This window comes from Gouania willdenowi, chromosome 8, assembly GCF_900634775.1.
Source record: "Gouania willdenowi chromosome 8, fGouWil2.1, whole genome shotgun sequence".
NCBI lineage: Eukaryota > Metazoa > Chordata > Actinopteri > Blenniiformes > Gobiesocidae > Gouania > Gouania willdenowi.
In genome coordinates, this window is record NC_041051.1 from 10,475,413 (window position 1) to 10,494,970 (window position 19,558).

General features: G+C 37.2%; 1 protein-coding gene across 2 annotated transcripts; it reads right to left on the bottom strand.

Annotated features, from left to right (window-relative positions):
- Positions 1 to 151: 151 nt before the first annotated feature.
- Positions 152 to 16,634, bottom strand: gdpd3a (glycerophosphodiester phosphodiesterase domain containing 3a). Of its 2 annotated transcripts, XM_028456257.1 has the most exons (11): positions 16,545 to 16,634; positions 16,188 to 16,445; positions 12,826 to 12,868; positions 11,895 to 12,030; positions 10,315 to 10,360; positions 9,769 to 9,887; positions 5,735 to 5,824; positions 3,138 to 3,271; positions 2,877 to 2,936; positions 2,451 to 2,502; positions 152 to 613 (listed from the first exon to the last, which is right to left on the bottom strand). In XM_028456257.1, the coding sequence occupies exons 2-11, from the start codon at positions 16,324 to 16,326 to the stop codon at positions 491 to 493; spliced, it is 942 nt and encodes a 313-aa protein (XP_028312058.1). In that variant the 5' UTR covers positions 16,327 to 16,445; positions 16,545 to 16,634; the 3' UTR covers positions 152 to 490. The 2 variants fall into 2 exon arrangements, with proteins under 2 accessions (XP_028312058.1, XP_028312057.1); XM_028456256.1 differs by having other exon boundaries at positions 16,188 to 16,616.
- Between the last annotated feature and the right edge of the window lie 2,924 nt (positions 16,635 to 19,558).

Here is a 19,558-nt window from a genome sequence, read left to right on the forward strand (position 1 = left end):
TGCAACCAGTTCTGCTGTGCACCTTACTCTTTTTTCATTTATTATTTCTCCTTGATTCTTCTCATTTCTTATTGTTAGAGAATAACAAATATGATCAAAGTTCTCTTTTTCAAAGACTTTTTTTTATTTTCAAAGAATCAATTGTGGTAGACTGACTCTCCATGATGAACGTGTCACGATTCCTCTGTTGTCATCATGGGTAATGGGTCATCAGGTGACGCAGTCCGGCTGGTTAATTATTCACTATAAGAGGATTTTGGGTTGAGGCCAAAGAAACAATCCAACTTCATCCCATTATCACAAACAACTAGTTAAAAATTGATAGCGAGCGACGCGCTGCTTCCAATACTGCACACCAGATACTCCTGGATCAATCCCTCGCCTTTTTGTAAGCACAGGACTTTCCAAATGTGGTTTTGCCTTTAAAACAACCCTCAGTCATTATTTGTGTGTTAGCGTAGCTGCTGCTGCTGCTGCTGCTGTGTGGGCTTCAGTCGTCATGTCTGTAGAAGTAGTTGAAGAGAAGTGATGGATAGTCGCTCATCACGCCCGTCGCTCCGAGGTCTAAAGCTGCTTTTATGTCGTCCTCTTTATTGCACACAAACAAATGTACCTGCATTACCAAACAGAGAGAAAGGGGTTGGGGTCAATTATAATTGTAATTGCGTAATTGATAGCTAATTACAATTGTAATTGTAATTTTTAAATTCTGTTGCTGTTGTAATCATAATTAAATTGTAATTGAGTTTAGATTATTGACTTTGTAATTGCAATTGCTTTGAAAATTCTACTTTGAACGCAAAACTGGGGAACCTTGTTACAGTTTTAGACATATTTAGTTAACAATTATTAAAATATGTTTCAGATCAAGCTTTCCCACATTTTACCATTTAAAAAAAACTGAAGTTGAGAGTATACTGACACAAAAAAAGGCTCAGACGCCCCCGCACCAAAAATATTAAAATCTATTTTTTCACTGATTAGGAAACTTAACAATGTAACCAATAGTTAGGAAATAAATTAGATGATAGATATTTGTTTTTAGTGTATTTTACTGGTGATTTAGGACACGTTCATAAGATATGTTAACAGAAAGCTAACACAAGAGGAAGGTTAACTTTTAGGCCGTGGCTATTGATACGGAAACGTATCAATAGACTACCAGTTTATTCATACACAGCGCCCCTCATTGGCCAGTTTAGGTGACGTGATAGGTGCACCACGTGACTTAAAGTTCCGTCAGTTTTATATTAGCTCATATTCATTTTTAGCTACCTAAAAAAATCAATTAATAGACATTTCAGGCGACCCCATTTAAATTCCAGGTGACCCCACATGGGGTCACGACCCCAAGGTTGAAAAACACTGGTGTACAGCCTGACAGGAGTCCAGTTTTATATATATATATATATTTCAGCTGTTTATTGTCCACTCAGCCTTTGACTTTATTGCACAGCAGACACATTTCTCTTCATACGTGACATGTTGTTGATTCAACACTGATATGTCTACGTTCTCAGGCCGTTCCCAATATGAAAATGTGACACCTGCCTGTTTTTCTTGCAGCCTCTGGCGTTATTATGGGGCTCCACCTCAGAGTTATTTATAAGTATTGAAATGCAGTGCACTGAGGAGGTCAGCAGCTGATACAGCTTCAACTGTGTCATGTCAGGCTGGGTTTTTTTTTCTTCCTTTTTACAAAACAAGCTGTGGTGTAACAATGGCAACGGCAGGGTGGTGATGTCATCACACTGTAGTGTTTCCTGTGTTACATTAACGTATTTGAATACTTTCTAAGAGTTGTTGATGCAGCATGTGATTAGGTTGAGATGTTTAGTGTTACTTGTGTTATAGATATAACTGGTAAAAGTAGAAGCAACAAAAAACTGACTGACTACTGTTAGACAGACAATCTCAGGAGGTTTAATAGTTATTTAGTAGTTTATTATTATTATCCACAAATCTAAAATAATTAAAATAATTCAACAATGTTTCGTACTGTTTTTATGTTTTTTTTTTCTTTTTTAATATAACATCACACTGCACTCCCACCTTAAAATAGTCGACTCCTCCACACCCCTTCCATCGTCCCACCCTGACTCCCTCTTCCCTGTTTCCTCCCCCCCACCTGGGTGTAACACGTCCCTCTCTTTCAATATTCTCCTTTTAATAAAGTGTTTCTTTTCCTTCCAAAGGGAGGGCTGGTGATGGTCACAATTATGCAATAAAAATAAATTCATGTATTTAATTGCAATAATAAAACATGCATTGCTGTTGCAAAAAGATTGCACTACATATACAGTATAGTGTTGACCTTCGACAGCATATGCACACAAAGTAAAACAAAACTTATATATGAAACTTTTTTCCTTTCTAAACAGAAACATAACAAAAATAAATTAAATCAAAATTAATTAATGCCATAATAACGTGCAGTTACAATTTCATACCTGAATCCCACGAGCTGCAAGGTGCTCAAAGAGACTTTTCCTCAACATCACTCTGCAAAAATAACAAAAATACAACTTCTTTATTTTGAATTTGTAAATAAATAATAATTAAAAAAATGACATTGAAAGTAAAGTGACACAATATAAAGTTAATATCTGTCAATACTGTCAACATAAAGTTAATGATTGAAAGAAAGGCTTCGTAATGTTCAAAAAATGTATAAATTATACTGAATAGAATGTTTCGGTGCCTTTTTAAATGTTTGTCTGCAAATGAACTGTGTCATTTTTCACACTTTGGTTTTAATTTAAAATGTGTATGAAGAAAACTCCCACTGGATTTTTGTCCAGTTTTTGGGAAACCTTCCTACTATTTTTACTCAGATTGCACCAGTGAGCTGTCAGAAATCTCTTGTGTTCACTTACTTCCTTAACAGAAACACGACCAGCCTGTTTCTCAAGATGCGTTGTTCAGGAATGAACGTCCTTTAGCACACAGAGATAAAGACAGAGAAACAGCAACAAACTTATCTCACACTGAACAACACAAGAGTAGAGGAGATGAATAATGCTCCCTGCACAGAAACACAACATATATCTGATTCTAGGCACGGATTCTCGCTCACTAAAAGGTTAGAATCTTTTTAATCATGGAAAAGAAAGTGGGTCACACTGCAGCAGTCCCACCTGTTGAAGATGTGCAGCAGGTAAAACTGCAGTAAACTCTCTCCCAGTGGCACAAAGGGCAGAAGACCAGTGTAGAAGAGCAGCAGAAGCATCAGGCCTCGGTTCATAGTGAAGCTGTAAGGCATGGAGCCATTCTGAGAGGACAAAAAGCTCATTATGGGACACGTGTGTACAGAAGCTGATTAGGGCCAATTTTGATAATTGGGCAAATTAAGAATAAAGATGAAATGTTCAGATTAAAAGTTGAAATTCCAATAATAAAGTTGAAATATAATGTTGAGTTAAAGTTGAAAAGACGGGATTAAAGTCAAAATTTTTAAAATGAACTCAAAATACAAATATCGAGTTGAAAGTCAAAGGTTTGCTAATAAAGTGAAATCTATGGAAGCTGACAAGGGCCATCATAGGGGTGTCAAACTCATTTTAGTTCAGGGGCCAAATATAAAGTAGTTGGATCTCAAGTGGGGGGTCTGCTTTTAGGAGGGAAAACAAGCAATTTCAACAATAATTTCCCCAAGTTTGCACTTCGACGTATAAATGATACATAAACTATGTAAGACGCAGACAATGTCCAAGCAATAAGTGACAGTTGTCTTTTAAATTCAATTAATTTGGTGACAAATTGTGATTTAATTTTAGGGAATTATGAGAAATTATTTTAGGAAAATTGAGTACTTTGACTGACTTCTTCCCACAATCCAAAAACATGACTGTTAGGTTGATTGGAGTCTCTAAATTGCCTGTAGGAGTGAATGTGAGAGTTATTGGTTGTTTGTCTGTGTGTTGGCACCCTGTCCAGGGTGTACCCCCCGCCTAACGCCCATTGTGAGCCGGAGATAGGCACCAGCAGACCCCCGCAACCCTGAAATAGGACAAAGCGGGTCAGATAATGAATGGATGGATGGATGGATGGATGGATGGATGGATGAGTACTTTGAACAATTTGAGATTGAAAATGACTGCAGTCATGCGATAAAAGCATGGGAAAATTGTGATCCTCCAAATATTGTAGAGTTTTATTGAATTAGTGTATTTTGAAGGGCTGAGATATTTACACCTGAATTAGAGTTTGACTCGTGTGAAATACAACAACAGTCTGCATTAAAACTGTCCCTAATATGTTTCCGTAGCTTCTCAATAGCCGCAGACGGACTGAATGCATCACTTTTTCTAAACTTGACTGGTTTTTCCTTCTGAACAGACTCCGTTTTTTTGGGCAATATCTCTTCAAAGTCCTTAAAGAGATTACAACGCCATGTTTATGAGCTAAAAAAGAAAGAATCTCTTTGTTATTAAATCCAACTTTGAACTATTGTTTAGCAAATCCATCGATACACTGCGTTTTGTAGACGGCCACGATCTGCTGTTTGCTGTCAGTGGCGTCACTCAGGAGTGATTCGGGGCTTAGCCCAGAGGAAAAATTTTTTTATATGATTTATTGTGCATTAACATTTTTTTTTTAATAGTGATTTACCTAAATAAACAAAATATTAAGTTTAATATAGCTTTAAATAACTACCTGAATGCTTTACTGACATCTAAAATTCCATTCAAGTTATTTCAGAGTAAAATGCATACATTTGAGACAAGTGAGTGTTTTTCATCTTTCATTTATCTTTTACAATATGGTATGTTGTTTAGGGTGACCTTATTTTGATTTCCAAAAAAAGAGAACACTTGGGCTGACCTCGGCGTTCTCAAAAAGTACACAACGTTTTGTTGAATTTATCTTGTAACGGCAAAATACAATATAGTAGATAAATAAGTTCTGTCTTTATAAGAAAGGCTTTAAAAATCTGAAATCAGTGGTGACTCAAGTCAATTCTGTTGTTTGTTGTCATATGATGAATTGACCCTGGTCAGCTTCCATAGATTGCACTTCATCAGCAGACCTTCGACTTTTATATATTGATATTGTATTTTGAGCTCATTTTAGAAATTTCAACTTTAATCTCGTTTTTCGACTTCAATCTCGACATTTTCAACTTTATTCTCGGTTTGCCAAAAATGTTTTTTTCTCCACCAAAATTGGCCCCAATGTGCTTCCGTACATGTGCAACAAGTGCAGTGCCTTTAGATTTGACACATTCTGCAGACAGTGTCACTACCCAATCCTTTCACGGGCCTGATCCTTTCAACGCATGCGCGAAACGTGTCTACATCCCGTCAGCCTATTTTACAGTAGTTTGTGTACTATTTAAAAAATAATTATCATTTTATGTTTTGAGTGAATTCCGATTTTATTTTGGTTTTTATTTTATTTTCTGTGGTTTTTGATTGTCGATGTTGTGTTTTTATATGTTTTTCTATGTACCATCTTGCGGCGGTTTTTCATTTTTGTCTTTTTTTTTTGTAATTAACAATTAAAAACACCACAAAAACAGAACAATCACATATTTACATGTGTACTGTTAAAGTACACGTTGTATGGTTGGTTTACATTCAAATATCACGTCCCAGGAGTTCTGTCGTAAAGATTGCGAGTGAAGGAAGTGACGTCGTCTACGCGCACACGTTGATGGGAATCAGACTCCTATGATCAGACCCGTGAAAGGATGACTAAGGGAATCTCTGTTTCCTCCTGCTGGCTCCTGTACCGTTCTGCGGCATGTGTCCATGATGGTGGAGTTGACAGAGGCCCACACAGTGATCTCCTCTCTGTTGAACTGTTGAACTAATTCAGAGATCTACAAACACACAGGAAATCACACAATTACCATTACACAGCGGTGACAGGGTGGGAAATAAAGGCTGAATGTTCAGGTCAAGCATTATTGATATCACAGAGATCGCATGCTTGGTCATGTGGTCTCTCCTACATCAGACAGGCAACTGGTGGCCCTCGGTCTAATTTTGTGCTGCCCCCAAAACAAAGTTGTAATTCATGAGGTTGGAAGTCATACGAAGCCCAACATAACCCACGAAACTCCAGAAAAATGACAGCAAAATGTGCAAAATGTCAACAATAGTACACAAAATGATAACAAAGACACACTAAACAACAACCTTAACACAAAGACAGGAAGCTGCTGACACTGTTAATGCATAAAAGCGTGATATTATTTATGATATGAATCCATCGGATGAGATATCCCATTCAATGGATTCATATCATAAATAATGTGACATTTTTACGCATTCAGAGTCAGCTGATGAAGCCTGTGTCTTCATCCGTATGCGCGGACAAGTGAAGATTAATTAATTGTTATTTCTTACAGAGGGTGTTGATGATTAATTACATTAATGTCAAATAAAATTATGATAAACAATTTGTTAACCTAAAAATAAATCATATTGTGCAATAACTCAGCCACCTTTCTACTACACCTCCTGCAGACCATCAACTTTCCTGCACTTGTGGCTAACCTTAAGTTTTAAATCCCTTGTAAAACAACTAAACTATCAAAAGATTATTTTGGAAGAAAATAGAGATTGTATTTGTGTGGGGAAAGATATATTTAATTGCCAACATGTCGCCTCACCATGCATGCTTGATATGTTGCAAGAAATTAGCAATTAGCATGTGTGAACCAACATGATCATGTGTTATCAAATTCAAGTAATTTATTTGTAGCCCTTCAAAACCATTAACTTGTAAATTATTCCCATTATCTTAACTGTGTAGAATTTTATGCACTGTATTGTCTTCATTGAGAAGGTTTTTTATTTTTTTGGCTCCGGAAGGACTTTAATTCAGGCAAAGCGGCTCCATTGAGAGTAAAGGTTGCAGACCCCTGTCCCAGCCAGAGCAAAACCTGCTCCCGACCAGGCTAGCCGTTCAGCATAAGATACCATGGTGCTTTAGCTCCGTAAGACGTTAGCGAGCTTTGTAGTCCCGCACACACTGATTAAATCCTGGAAGTTAGCATGATAAGAGGTAATCTCACTTTGTTACATACCCCCAGAATGACTACAAAAGCAACAACATACACTAGGACTTCAAAGACACACAAAATGTCAATTAATTTGCACAAAATGACAGAGAAATACACAACATGACAACAACACAAATGACTATAACAAAAACACTCATGTTGACTTGAAAAACACACAAAAAACCAACAAAAATGTACCATACTGACAAGAAAATAGAAAAAATAAATTTAAAAACACATGAAATGTCTAAAAACTAAAAATGCATCAGGCAGGTAGAGATCCTCTCAATCTTATTCCTGGGATTGCTACTTCCGGACTATGGGTTCAAATTCCTGTGTTGTGGCAAATAGATAAAACACAAATAGGAGCTTAACTCAGTTGACTCTCAAGTGCCATGCACCAAAACATTTGCATATAACTGTACCCTTTCACAATAAGAGGATATATATATCACTAGGGATGACAACTTTTATCACAGCGAATACCACAAAAATATGATTGTCTGATCTGAGGCCCACATCATCAAAATGACCATAAATCTAAGCATTAATACAGGAAAGAACAAAGGGTTTTGTGTGTTTTTGGAGACATTGTGTGTATTTTTGTTATTGTTTTGTGTATTATTTCTCATTTTAAGTGTTTGTTTTTGGAGACATTTTGTGTATGTTTGTTACTGTTTTGCACAACTTATTGTTATTTTGTGTATTTCTGTTCTCATTTTGTACATTTTTTATATTGTTTTGAAAAAATTTTCTGTTCTTTTTGTGTATTGTATGTTTTTGGAGTATATTTTTTTACTACTTTAGTTGTCTTTAGTATATTTTGCTTTCATTTCATGTATTTTGGATGTTGTTCTGTAGAGTTTTCTTTAATTTGTGTGTATTTTTGTAGTAACTTTTATTATTTTATTTCGTTTTAGTATATTTTTGTTCTTATTTTGTGCATTTTAGATGTTGTCTTGTAGATTTTTTGGTTATTTTAGTGTATTTTTGTTTTCATCTTGTGTGTTTTTGGAGTAGTTTGGATCATTTTAGTTGCCCTGTGTATTTTTGTTGTCATTCTGTTTATTTTCTGTAATTTTGTATGTTCTAATAAAGTAATTTTGTGTATTTCTGCATTTACTTTGGGGCCACAAATAAATCAGTAATTGGGCAGCACTTTTATTTAAAGGGGACATATCATGCTAAATCCACTTTTTTAGCCCTTAAATGCATTTCGTTGTATATTTAGAGTGTTTAGAAGTACAGAAGAGTTCAAATTAATCTATTCAGGTGCTCCGTTGATATCTTTATATTCTGTTTTGCTCATATTTTTCAATCTGTTTCGATTTTTCTATTCTCTATTACGTTTTTTGAACTATTACATCACAGTATTTGCAGCGGAACTGCCAAATTAGGACATCGACTCCAGGCCCAACACTTCGAGCAATCCGCCATTTTTATTTCTTGCTTTTATTTTGTAGTCCAAGCTCAAGGATGCCGAAGTTATGAGTGGTTAAGTCAAAATGTTTGGTTGTTGGATGTAGTAACCCACACGCTTCATTACACCGTCTCCCAGCATCAGAACCTTTTCAAAGTGCCTGGTTGAGTTTTATTTTTTATGGAAATGTACCCACAACTGTGGGTAAGGTCATTTTTGTGTGCGCGAAGCACTTCAATGATGACTGCTTCAGCAACCTCCGCCAGTATAAAGAAGGATTTGCCGAAAGACTTTGTCTGATTGAGGGTTCAATTCCTTCTATCTTTGGAGACGACGAACGGAGCACTTCGGTAAGCTGTAAATAACGCTAAAAAGTGTGATGATAAGACGTCCCTGTCATTGTTTTGTTAGCATTAGCGGTTGTACTGTCTTCAGACTTCATATATTAGCGCTGTGTGCTCGTTTTAGATCCTTGATGATATGGCCTACGTGATTTAATTTAAGTCTAAAGTTTTCATTAGTCATTTCATTTTGCCGTTTTTGTCTTTGAAAAGACTGTATTAAAATGCATTTTGTGACGTTAGCTTGGCGCTAGCGTTACCTCGGTGCTTGTGTTAGCTCACTTGTTAGGGTTCTGCAGGTTCTTCATCATTTTCATCTTGCTCCGCCAGGTCAGACTCTGGCTCGAACATGTAAGGCTGGATGGACAAGTCTTCTGTTGTTGACATTTTGTAAATAACGTGTGAATAAACATTTTCTGCGCCGCTACATAACCGTATCTCTTCTATCAAACTACAAAAATGGCCGAACAGGGTGGAGTTGAACCGAGTGTCACCTCTGCAACCTGGAGAGGGGGCGGGGTATGAAGGGTCTCATTTGCATTTAAAGAGGCCGCAAACGAGTTGCTCTCAGAAGCACATCAGAAAAGGGGTAGAAAAGGGGCCTGTGGAGCTATAATAATGAGGAATTCAGACCCAAGCAGTGCAGTTCCGCTTTATATAAACCACAACTGTATGATTTATACGTAAAAAAGAAAGGATTTAAATGCATGATATGTCTCCTTTAACAGATAGCTTGAAATCCTGCAGTTTACCTTCCTGAAACAGCTTACATAAGAACTACATCATACAATTACGAGTGTTTAAAGTCGCCACTTGCTTACTTCAACCTCTTTTCACCCACAGAATGTGTTTGTTATTATTATATCTACAGTCGCCCCACCAGGACAAGGTGGATAGATCAGGGAAGGGATTTGATCATTGTTATAGAAGACGTTATCCCACATATTTTTGATGTTTTTCATTTGTTTTGGATTCTTGCTGTGTTGATCTTGCACCTTTTCTATCAGCTGGAGGTTGTTCTCTTTGACCTCAATGCTGACGGGCATCTCAGGAAACTTTCTGAACACATCCTCCAGCAGAGCAAATTTCCTGTCTGCTCCACTGCTATAGCATCCTGCGGGACGAGAGCGTGGAGAAGAACATGACTTTGCACACAGACATGCACAAACAACCTTATACAGTGCAAGGTAACACTTTATTTGAAGTTTTATACATGAGGCTGAGATTAAGCTGTCCTTATCTGTCATTAGCATGAATAAGGTGTTATGAAGACTGTCATTAGGTATTGTTTGTTACCCTAACCCCACTAGATCCGTCCAACTAACCCAAAAAATGCCAACATAGCTCCAAAGGTGTCGTAATTTAGTGAAATGTGTCATCATTTTGCAAATGAGATAGCCTTCCTGACACCTTATTCATGCTAATGACAGATAATAATAGTGTAATGTCAGCCTAATGTATAAAGACTTCTTCTTCTTCTTCAAAAAAAAAAATTATTATGTGTTTGTGTTTGAAAATTATAGCATATGTTAAAAACTTACCTGCACAAAATGTCACCTCCAGTCTCTGCTTGTACAATGGCAAATCCTGAGGGAAAATAAAAGGTTTACAAGGTTTATAGACATATTTTTGTCCAGCCAGTGAATTAATTTGATGCTAGGATAAGTTATTATTGTGAACGCACACCTTAGACATGTGTTTGATAATGTATGTAAAAGACTTCTGGTTGCTTAACTTCAGAGGTGAAAGTACCCGATTACTAGTACTCGTAATACTGTAATTGAGATGCTTTTATGGATGCTTATACTTTTTAAAGTATATTTCTAGATCACTAATTTAGTACAAATTAAAAGAAGTAAAGCAATTAGTTACATTTCAACACCCAACCATTACTGAGTAAATTATAATTTTTGGTTTTCAAATGATAAACGGACATTGTGAAACTACAAAAAATGAAATGACCAGACAACAATCAAATGCATCACATCATAGCCGACCAATCCGATTAAACGTAATGCGCAGCGTCAAAGCAGCATTGAATGCTGGTTATTTCCTCAGTTTTAGAGTTCATGAATGTAGTTACACTTAGAGCCTTATAATAGTTTTTATTGTTATTTTTAACAAAACATGTACATTTTGACAAACCTTTTATTTTATACAGATGCCTTTGTGGAAAATAAAATTTGGTGATTCGAATGAATTTTTTCAAGATTTAGTTTTTGATCATGTTTGTTATACTGTGTAACAGATACTGTATGTCAGGATTATAAGATGTGCCAGGTCAGATATTTTCATGCATTTTTTTTCTTTCGTTTTCTTTTTCTTATTTACGAGTTTTATTAGATTTATATTTGAGGAAGTGAAAGTATAAAATATAGTTGTTTAAGATTGTGTGTTGTGTTTTAATTTGAAAAGGATTAATATATATATGTATATATATATATATACACACACACAGACCCTTTCCAAAATATTTGAATATCATGGAAAAGTTGTTTAATTTCCATAACTGCATTCAAAAAGTTAAACTTTCATAGATTATAGATTCAGGGCTGACAATTTAAATGATTTCAAGTATTTTTTTGTTTATTTTTACATAATTTGGGCTTCCAGCTGTGAAGAAATCACCATTTACTTTTCAGTTTTGCAGAAAAAAAGAGGAGAAGAAGGACTGGACGGTTGGCCAGTTGTCCAAGGTCCTCTTTTCTAATGAAAGTAAAGTGTCTTTCATTCAGGAATCAATGTCCAAGGGTTTGGAGGAAGACGGGTGAGGAACAGAACCCAAGCTGCTTGAGGTTCAGTGTGAAATATCCACAGTCAGTCATGATTTGGGGTGCAATGTTCTTTTCTATTATCTATGAAAGTTGAACTTTTTGAATGAAATTATGGAAATTAAACAACTTTTCCATGATATTCTAATTTTTTGGAAAGAATCTGTATATTTTAACTGAAAATGTATTTTTAGTTAGTATTCCACATTCCAGGCGACCACATTTAAATTTCAGGCTACCCTACATGGGGTCACGACCCCAAGGTTGAAAAGCTCTGTCCTAAACCAAAACACACTGACCTATAGTACCTTGATGATCTTAACGCAGCCCTGCAGGACCTGAGCTCCTACCTGCAGATTGAGTGAAGAGATGTTGACGTCATGTCCGGTCTGCCTCAGCAGATTCTCATCGTGTGATATCACCACGTGTCCGTCGCGGGTTAAATGACAGTCGAACTCCAGCATCTGTGTGCCTTGCTCAACAGCACTGGCAGCACAACATGAGCAAAGAGAGATATAACAAAGTACAGTATGAAATCAATTAGAACATTTAAACCATGAATAACTTTAGTAACAATTTACTTGATGTTTTATACATAAGGCTGACATTACGCTGTCATTATCTGTCATTAATATGAATAAGGTGTCATGAAGGCTGTCATTGAGTGTCATTTGCTAACTTATGACACCTTTTTGGAGTTATGTTGGCATTTCTTGGGTTAGGTGGAGGGATCTAGTAGGGGCTAGGTAGGGTTAGGACAGGGGTGGACTGGCCATCTGGTATATTAGGTATTGTACTGGTGGGTTGTTGACACGAAGTGGGCCGGTCCGCTACATTTTATTTTATCTTTTTACAAGCAAGTGGAGGCAGCCATGGTAACAGGTGGCCAAAAATGGTCCAAAAGTGGCAAAAACATGGCAAGGAAAGTGCAAAGTGATCATTGGGATGAAAAGTGGCCCAAAACATTAAAGAAAGGACAAGAATTGGATCAAAGTGTAAAAAAGAACGTGGACAAAAAATAAGAAAGACAATTTCAGTCGCTCCGAAGTGAGCAGCTCTGGTCCTGAAGGGCCTCAGTCCTGCATGTCTTTCAACACACATGATGTTAATAAGCCGGATCAGGAGCTTTTTGGCAGGAGGGAGACATCATAAAAGAGTAGGACAACGACCCTCCAGAACTAGATCGAGTTGTGGATTCACTCATTTGTGTTTTATTTTACCAAAACCCTCTGAATAGTCTTTGCATCTGCAATATAAGCTGCTCATCATTTGGGTACTCACTTTGTAAATGCCTCCATCGTGCTTTCTATCCTCTCCCCACATCCTGGAGACAAAGACACGAGACAGAGAATGTTGTGAAGTTTGCTTGAATCCCTGTGTTTGGAAGGGCAGAGATATCTACAACAGAATTAGTTAATAATTTACACAATAATTCATGTTTTCTCATCATTGTTACTTAGAGAAAGAGAGAGAGAGAAGAAAATAAACCAATTGAAGCAATAAAATTATGGGGTTAGATAATGTTTATTTTAAGTTCAAAATGATAATCATATTAAATATTACCAGCAACTCACAAAACAATGACAAAACACACAAAATAAGCAACAAAAAAAAAAAAAAACAACAACAAAATGACACCAAAAACACACACACCAAGTATTTACTATTACCAGCAACAACAAAGACAAACTAAATGACAGAAAAATACACAAGATCACTACAAAAAAAAAACAAAGAAAGACACAAAACATCATAAGAAACAACCAAACGACACCAAACACACAAAAACGACAACGAAGACACACAAAACAACAGAAAGAGATACTGAAAATGAAAAGAATAGACAAACAACAACAAGTTAACACACCAATGGCAAAAACACACAAAATGACAACAGAAATGTCCTTGATTAGAACATGAAGTGAAAATACAAAGGTCAGTCTTGGTCCCACATCAGGGCGGAGATGACCAGAAATAATAAAATCTATTAAAAAAAAAAAATCTATTTAGGAAACACTAAATACTGTTTCATTCCTCTTATTTACAAAAATAGATTCTTAAAGGAATCCTACACTGCTTTCACAAATGTGGCCTAAAACCTTTGAAATGTCCTTATTAGAAGATCTATGCCTAACAAAACGCACTATTTTGCATCATCCTCGTTTTATTAAAGGAGACATATCATGCTAAATCCACTTTTTTAGCCCTTAAATGCATTTTGTTGTATATTTAGAAGTTTAGAAGTACAGAAAAAATCAAATTAGTCTCTTCAGGTGCTCCGTAGATATCTTTATATTCTGTTTTGGTCATATTTTTCAATCTGTTTCGATTTTTCTATTCTCTATTAGGTTTTTTGAACTATTACATCACAGTATTTGCAGCGGAACTGCCAAATTAGTACATCAACTCCAGGTCCAACACTTCGAGCAATCGGCCATTTTTATTTCTCGCTTTTATTTTGTAGTCCAAGCTCAAGATGCCGAAGTGACGAGAGGATAAGTCAGAATGCTTGGTTGTTGGATGTAGTAACCCACACGCTTCATTACACCGTCTCCCAGCATCAGAACCTTTTCAAAGTGTCTGGTTGAGTTTTATTTTTCACGAAAATGTACCCACATCTGTGGGTACGGTCATTTTTGTGTGCGCGCAGCACTTCAAGGATGACTGCTTCTGCAACCTCCGCCAGTATAAAGAAGGATTTACAGAAAGACTTTGTCTGATTCTATCTTTGGAGACGATGAACAGAGCCCTTCGGTAAGCTGTAAATAACGCTAAAAAGTGTGATGATAAGACGTCCCTGTCATTGTTTTGTTAGCATTAGCAGTTGCACCGTCTTCATATGTTAGCGCTGTGTGCTCGTTTTAGATCCTTGATGATATGGCCTACGTGATTTAATTTAAGTCTAAAGTTTTCATTAGTCATTTCATTTTGACGTTTTTGTCTCCGAAAAGACTGTATTAAAATGCATTTCGTGACGTTAGCTTGGCGCTAGTTTGTTAGGGTTCTGCAGGTTCATCATCTTCATTTTCATCTCGCTCCGCCGGGTCAGACTCTGGCTCAAACATGTAAGGCTGGATGGACAAGTCTTCTGTTGTTGACATTTTGTAAATAACGTGTGAATAAACATTTTCTGCGCTGCTACATAGCCATATCTCTTCTATCAAACTACAAAAATTGCCGAGCAGGGTGGAGTTGAACCGAGTGTCACCTGAAGAGGGGGCGGGGTATGAAGTGTCTCATTTGCATTTAAAGAGACAGCACCAAAACGAGTTGCTCTCAGAAGCACATCAGAAAAGGGGTAGAAAAGGGGTCTGTGGAGCTATAATAATGAGGAATTCAGACCCAAGCATTGCAGTTCTGCTTTATATAGACCACAACTGTATGATTTATATGTAAAAAGGAAGGATTTAAAACCATGATATGTCTCCTTTAACTTTTAAAACTGGGACTACTTTACCCAGTGCGCCGCCATGTTGAAATGACGTCATTGGTGACGGAGCTCTTCTTTTCTCTTGAATGGCGTCTACGAAACAGCAGAGTGGGAACTGTCGCCCCCTGTGGCCACACATTTTTTCTGGCCATGTTTTAATTTAACGCCTCTCAGTAAACAAAAGACGTTGTCATTTTGACTGAAAAAGCTGCTAAATAATCCTGAATGCTTCACCTCCTATAGCAGGAGTTCTCAACTGGTCTCCCTAGGGACCTACATTTTGCCACGGTCAATAAATTGCGACCCACTTTTTTTTTTTTTTGGAGAATTCAACTAACCAAATTTAGTTTTTCAAAAATAGCTGTTGAAAACACACACACATAATCTTTTATAAAACTTAAATCTATGTATTTTCCTGTCAAAAGAAAGATTCTTTCAAAAAAAAAGTCAAGTCCAACATGAGAGACATTAAGTTAGCTATTGGTTTATTTTTGACCAGCTGTCCTCGACCCACCTAATACAGGTCTACGACCCACTTTTGGGTCCCGACCCACCGGTTGAGAACCACTGTCCTTTAGAACTCAATGGACTAAAAGCGGCTAATCATGTCACCAATGACGTCATATCAACATGGTGGCGCACGGGCTAAAGTAGTCTCAGTTTTAAAAGTTAAAAAAATTGACTATGGTGCAAAGTAATGCGTCATAGATCTAATAAGGACATTTCAATGGTTTTAGACCACAATTGTAAAAACAGTGGAGGATCCCTTTAAAAATGCGTGTTATCACTGATTCATTCCATTATTATGTTCTATAATTGTTTTATTTATAGTATTCTGAGCAAAATGTACTAGTCGGACATAAGGGGGTACTTGAGCCAAAAAAGTTTGAGAACTACTGGTTTAAAGGGCCCCTGGGGGTACCCGTACCCCACTTTGGGAACCAGGCTCTAGATGTAAATCTTAGTGTGTGTGTGTGTGTGTGTGTGTATTTTATACTTGGAGAGCCCCGCCTCTCGCCCAAAGCAAACCAGTGTCTCCTGCTCTCTGTAACTCTATCTGTATGAATATCTGAGAAAATAAACTAGCTTATAAATGTGTTAGAAAATGAAAACAACAACCAATGCAAACCAACTGTTTTAAGGTCATTCTGACGATTGAAGAACTGCAGCTTGTCACCTGTGGACAAACCTGTGGCCCACGCCTTCTTCCTACCTCCTCTGTGTGAGATCCGTGTGCTGTAGAAAGCCGTTCGTTTCCTCCTGTGGAGAATGTGTGGATTCTTCAGCAGGTAGATGGAGGTTAGGGTGTATCCGCCCAACGCTGGGAGGATGAAATAGAGAAAGCTGCTCATCCTGCCTCGGTGCAGAGCTCCAGCTCGTTCTCTGCTGCAGTGAGTTCTCCAAACAAGGAGAGTCAGATCAAAGAAAGACTGAAAATAAAGCCCCACAGACCCCTCTGTGCTGACCAGAGCTGGGAAAAAAAAAGCTGTGAGAAGTTGCTCTGCTTTCTGTTTCTGCAACTTTAGAAAAAAACTAGACAGACAGGTAAGACAGAAGAACTGTGTCCTACCTTTCCTCAGGTCTAAATCACTCAACCTGAGCGGAGAGTGCTGTTAAAACCAGTTAATGAAACACCAGCAGGTATGGGCCCTCACCTCTGTGTGTGTGTGTGTGTGTGTGTGTGTGTGTGTGTGTAAAAGTGTGTGTGTGTGTGTGTAAAAGTGTGATCTTTGGCCTCTCCCCTGCCAATGGCATTGTTATTTCACTTTTGTTCAGCTGGAGTGAATGAACTTTTGTGTTTAAAGTTAAACAATAATTTTTTGGCAGGTATGCAGTCGATGTTGAGAAAAGAGACAGTCTCAAAAAATGACACGTCTCAAACTTTAAATGAGCTCTTTCAGTTCTAGTTATTCTGTTTGTCAGAGGGAATGCAGACACTTTCGTATCCCGTGTTTGTCAAAGGGGCAGTGGCACATTATGGAGATACTGTAAAAGTAAAGTTGACTTTGACACATAATGTAGGGAATATAAAAACAAGCATGTCCTCAAGCAAACACACACACGCACACACACACACGCACACACACAGCCATCAGAGAGCGCAGTATTGTTTGGCTTCAATAGCAGAGCTGGAATGTGAAAAACAATGAACGCCCTGGAAATGTTACAACGGACGTTGTTTTTACCAGAACAAAGTCCTTTTCACTGCAGGGCCTTTTAGATCGTCCAGCAGTTTCTGACATTTGCAGGTTTCAGCGACATTCACTTAGTTTTTTTTTTTTTTGAACAGTATGTTAAGTTGAGTTTTCGTTTATTCACAGGAAACTTTTATCTCCTGTTTTTGATTGTCAACCACCAGTTTTCCTCAGAGGAGTTCTGCTGATTGCATTTGATGGTTCCTTTGAAGTTCCTTTGAAGTTCCACTTGACTTCTGTGTGAAACTTCTTCTGACGAAGACTGGCAGTTCTTTAAAAAAAAAAATGCTGGTTCATAAACTCTTTCTTATTATTGAAGGGACATTTGTTTAACTTTATTACATTTTTTCTCGAGTACATTCAGTAGCATGTACTTTTTTACTTTTACTCAAGTAAGGGACCAACTTCAATACTTTCACCAAAGTCTTTTTTATTCAATACTTTTACTTGACTACTGAAGTACTATTACTTTTGAACACCTCAGTCAAAGACCCATCAGGTATGTCTTTTTGTGTGTCTAAATCCATTCTGTTGTTGCTTGTTTTCAGCTTTCTTTTTTTTAGACGTATGGGAAGAAGAGCAAATGTCAGGAGGGCGAACGACGGCTTTGCTGAGACTTGTTGGGAAGGAAAATGGATAGCTTGTGCGGCAGGAACGGCAACTTAGTGACAGACATCCAGCCTTAAGCCAAACAGGCTCCAAAACATGATATTTTACTAGTAAAAGTTGATAAAAGCAAAATAAAAGTGCTTTCCTTATTTCAGCGGTGTCAAACTCATTTTAGTTCAGGGGCCAAATACGGAGCAGTTGGACAAGTAATTTCAACATTATTGTGCCATAGTTTACACTTCTACATGTACATAAATTATAAAGTGTGTAAGAAACCGACCATATCCAAGCAATAGGTGACAGATATCAATCACAACAGGATCTTCAATTTAAAATCTTTAGATTTGTGACCAATTTCTATTTGATTTGGAGAAATATTCTTCGAAAATGTGAGCAAAATTCAACTGTTCAACATTAAAAATGATTGCAAATATTGTTGAGTTTCATTTACACAATGATTCTTGTTTTCTCTGTCATTTTTATTTACTCCTGTGGGCCGAATTTGAGGATTCAAAGGGCCGAATTTGGCTCCCGGGCCATGAGTTTGACACATGTTTTAGACTGTGCTCAGAATTTCATACACTCAAGTGAAAAAGAAATATCTGAGATTTGCTTTAAAGTCTGTAAGTAATGAGCTTGCAGTTATTTTGTCCTACTTTGCACTTGAACGTATACATAAAATACAAAATATGTTAAAAAAATAAAAAATAAATAAAACCCCGACAATTTCCAAGCAATAAGGGACAGATATCAGTCCCAACAGGATCTTCACTTTACATTTTCTTGATTTTCTGACCAATTTATATTTGAATTATGTTATAATTTGAGAAAAATTTGAAGTATTTTGTCAGAATTTGGAGTTTTTTCAACAGTTTAACATTAATAATGACTGAAATCATACAATAAAAGCACCGGGAAAGCTATTGAGTTTCATTGACACAATGATTCTTTTTTTTTCCTGTTGTTTTTATTTTCTTCTTTCTTGCGGGCTGTATTGGTTGCTCCCCAAATGTGACTGCTGCCATAAAGGCTTGAGCCAGACGAAAGGGAAAATATCCATGATCACTTAAACCCTTCACTAAAATCCTGCCAACAGATTTCCATTCTTCCTCTTGCCATCTTGGAGACAGTGATGGCACCCTCACCTCAGCACAGTCTAAAAAATCCGTCCAAAAGCCAGCGCATACATCTCTAGACACACCATCAGCATCTGCTCCTTTTTCATCAATAAAACTGTATTTTACAGAGTATCCCATCATTGCATCGTCCTTAAACTGGGTCGTCAGCTCATCCAACAAATTTACTCTGTGAAGTTTTACAGTAAGATGCAAAAGTTCATTGGATGAACAATGGGTAGCAGTAGCATCGATCCCAGTACGGACTGGAGTTGAGGTGTAATAATCAGATCTTGTGTCAGCATTTTGAACTGAAAAGATTGTGTGCGATTGTGTCATCAAGATTGTCTAAGAATGGACCACCTTGCAGAGGACCGGAAATGACCTCTGATGTGTCCGACAACAATGTAAGGTCAACAACTTCACCTGTGACAGAAACAAAACTAACCACTGTAGCAGTACTTGGATCTTCATTTTCAGGTGTAGATACCTGCTTTTCATTGGATTGTGCCAACTGACCATCATCCTCAGCCATGACTCCAGGAAGCTTATCTGACCATTCTGTGTCTTTCTGTTGATCAGTTATCTCAACCACCTCATTCAATGTGTCATCTTTACTATTTAAGCTCTCTGTCATCAAGTAAAACCTTAACACACCCAATTTA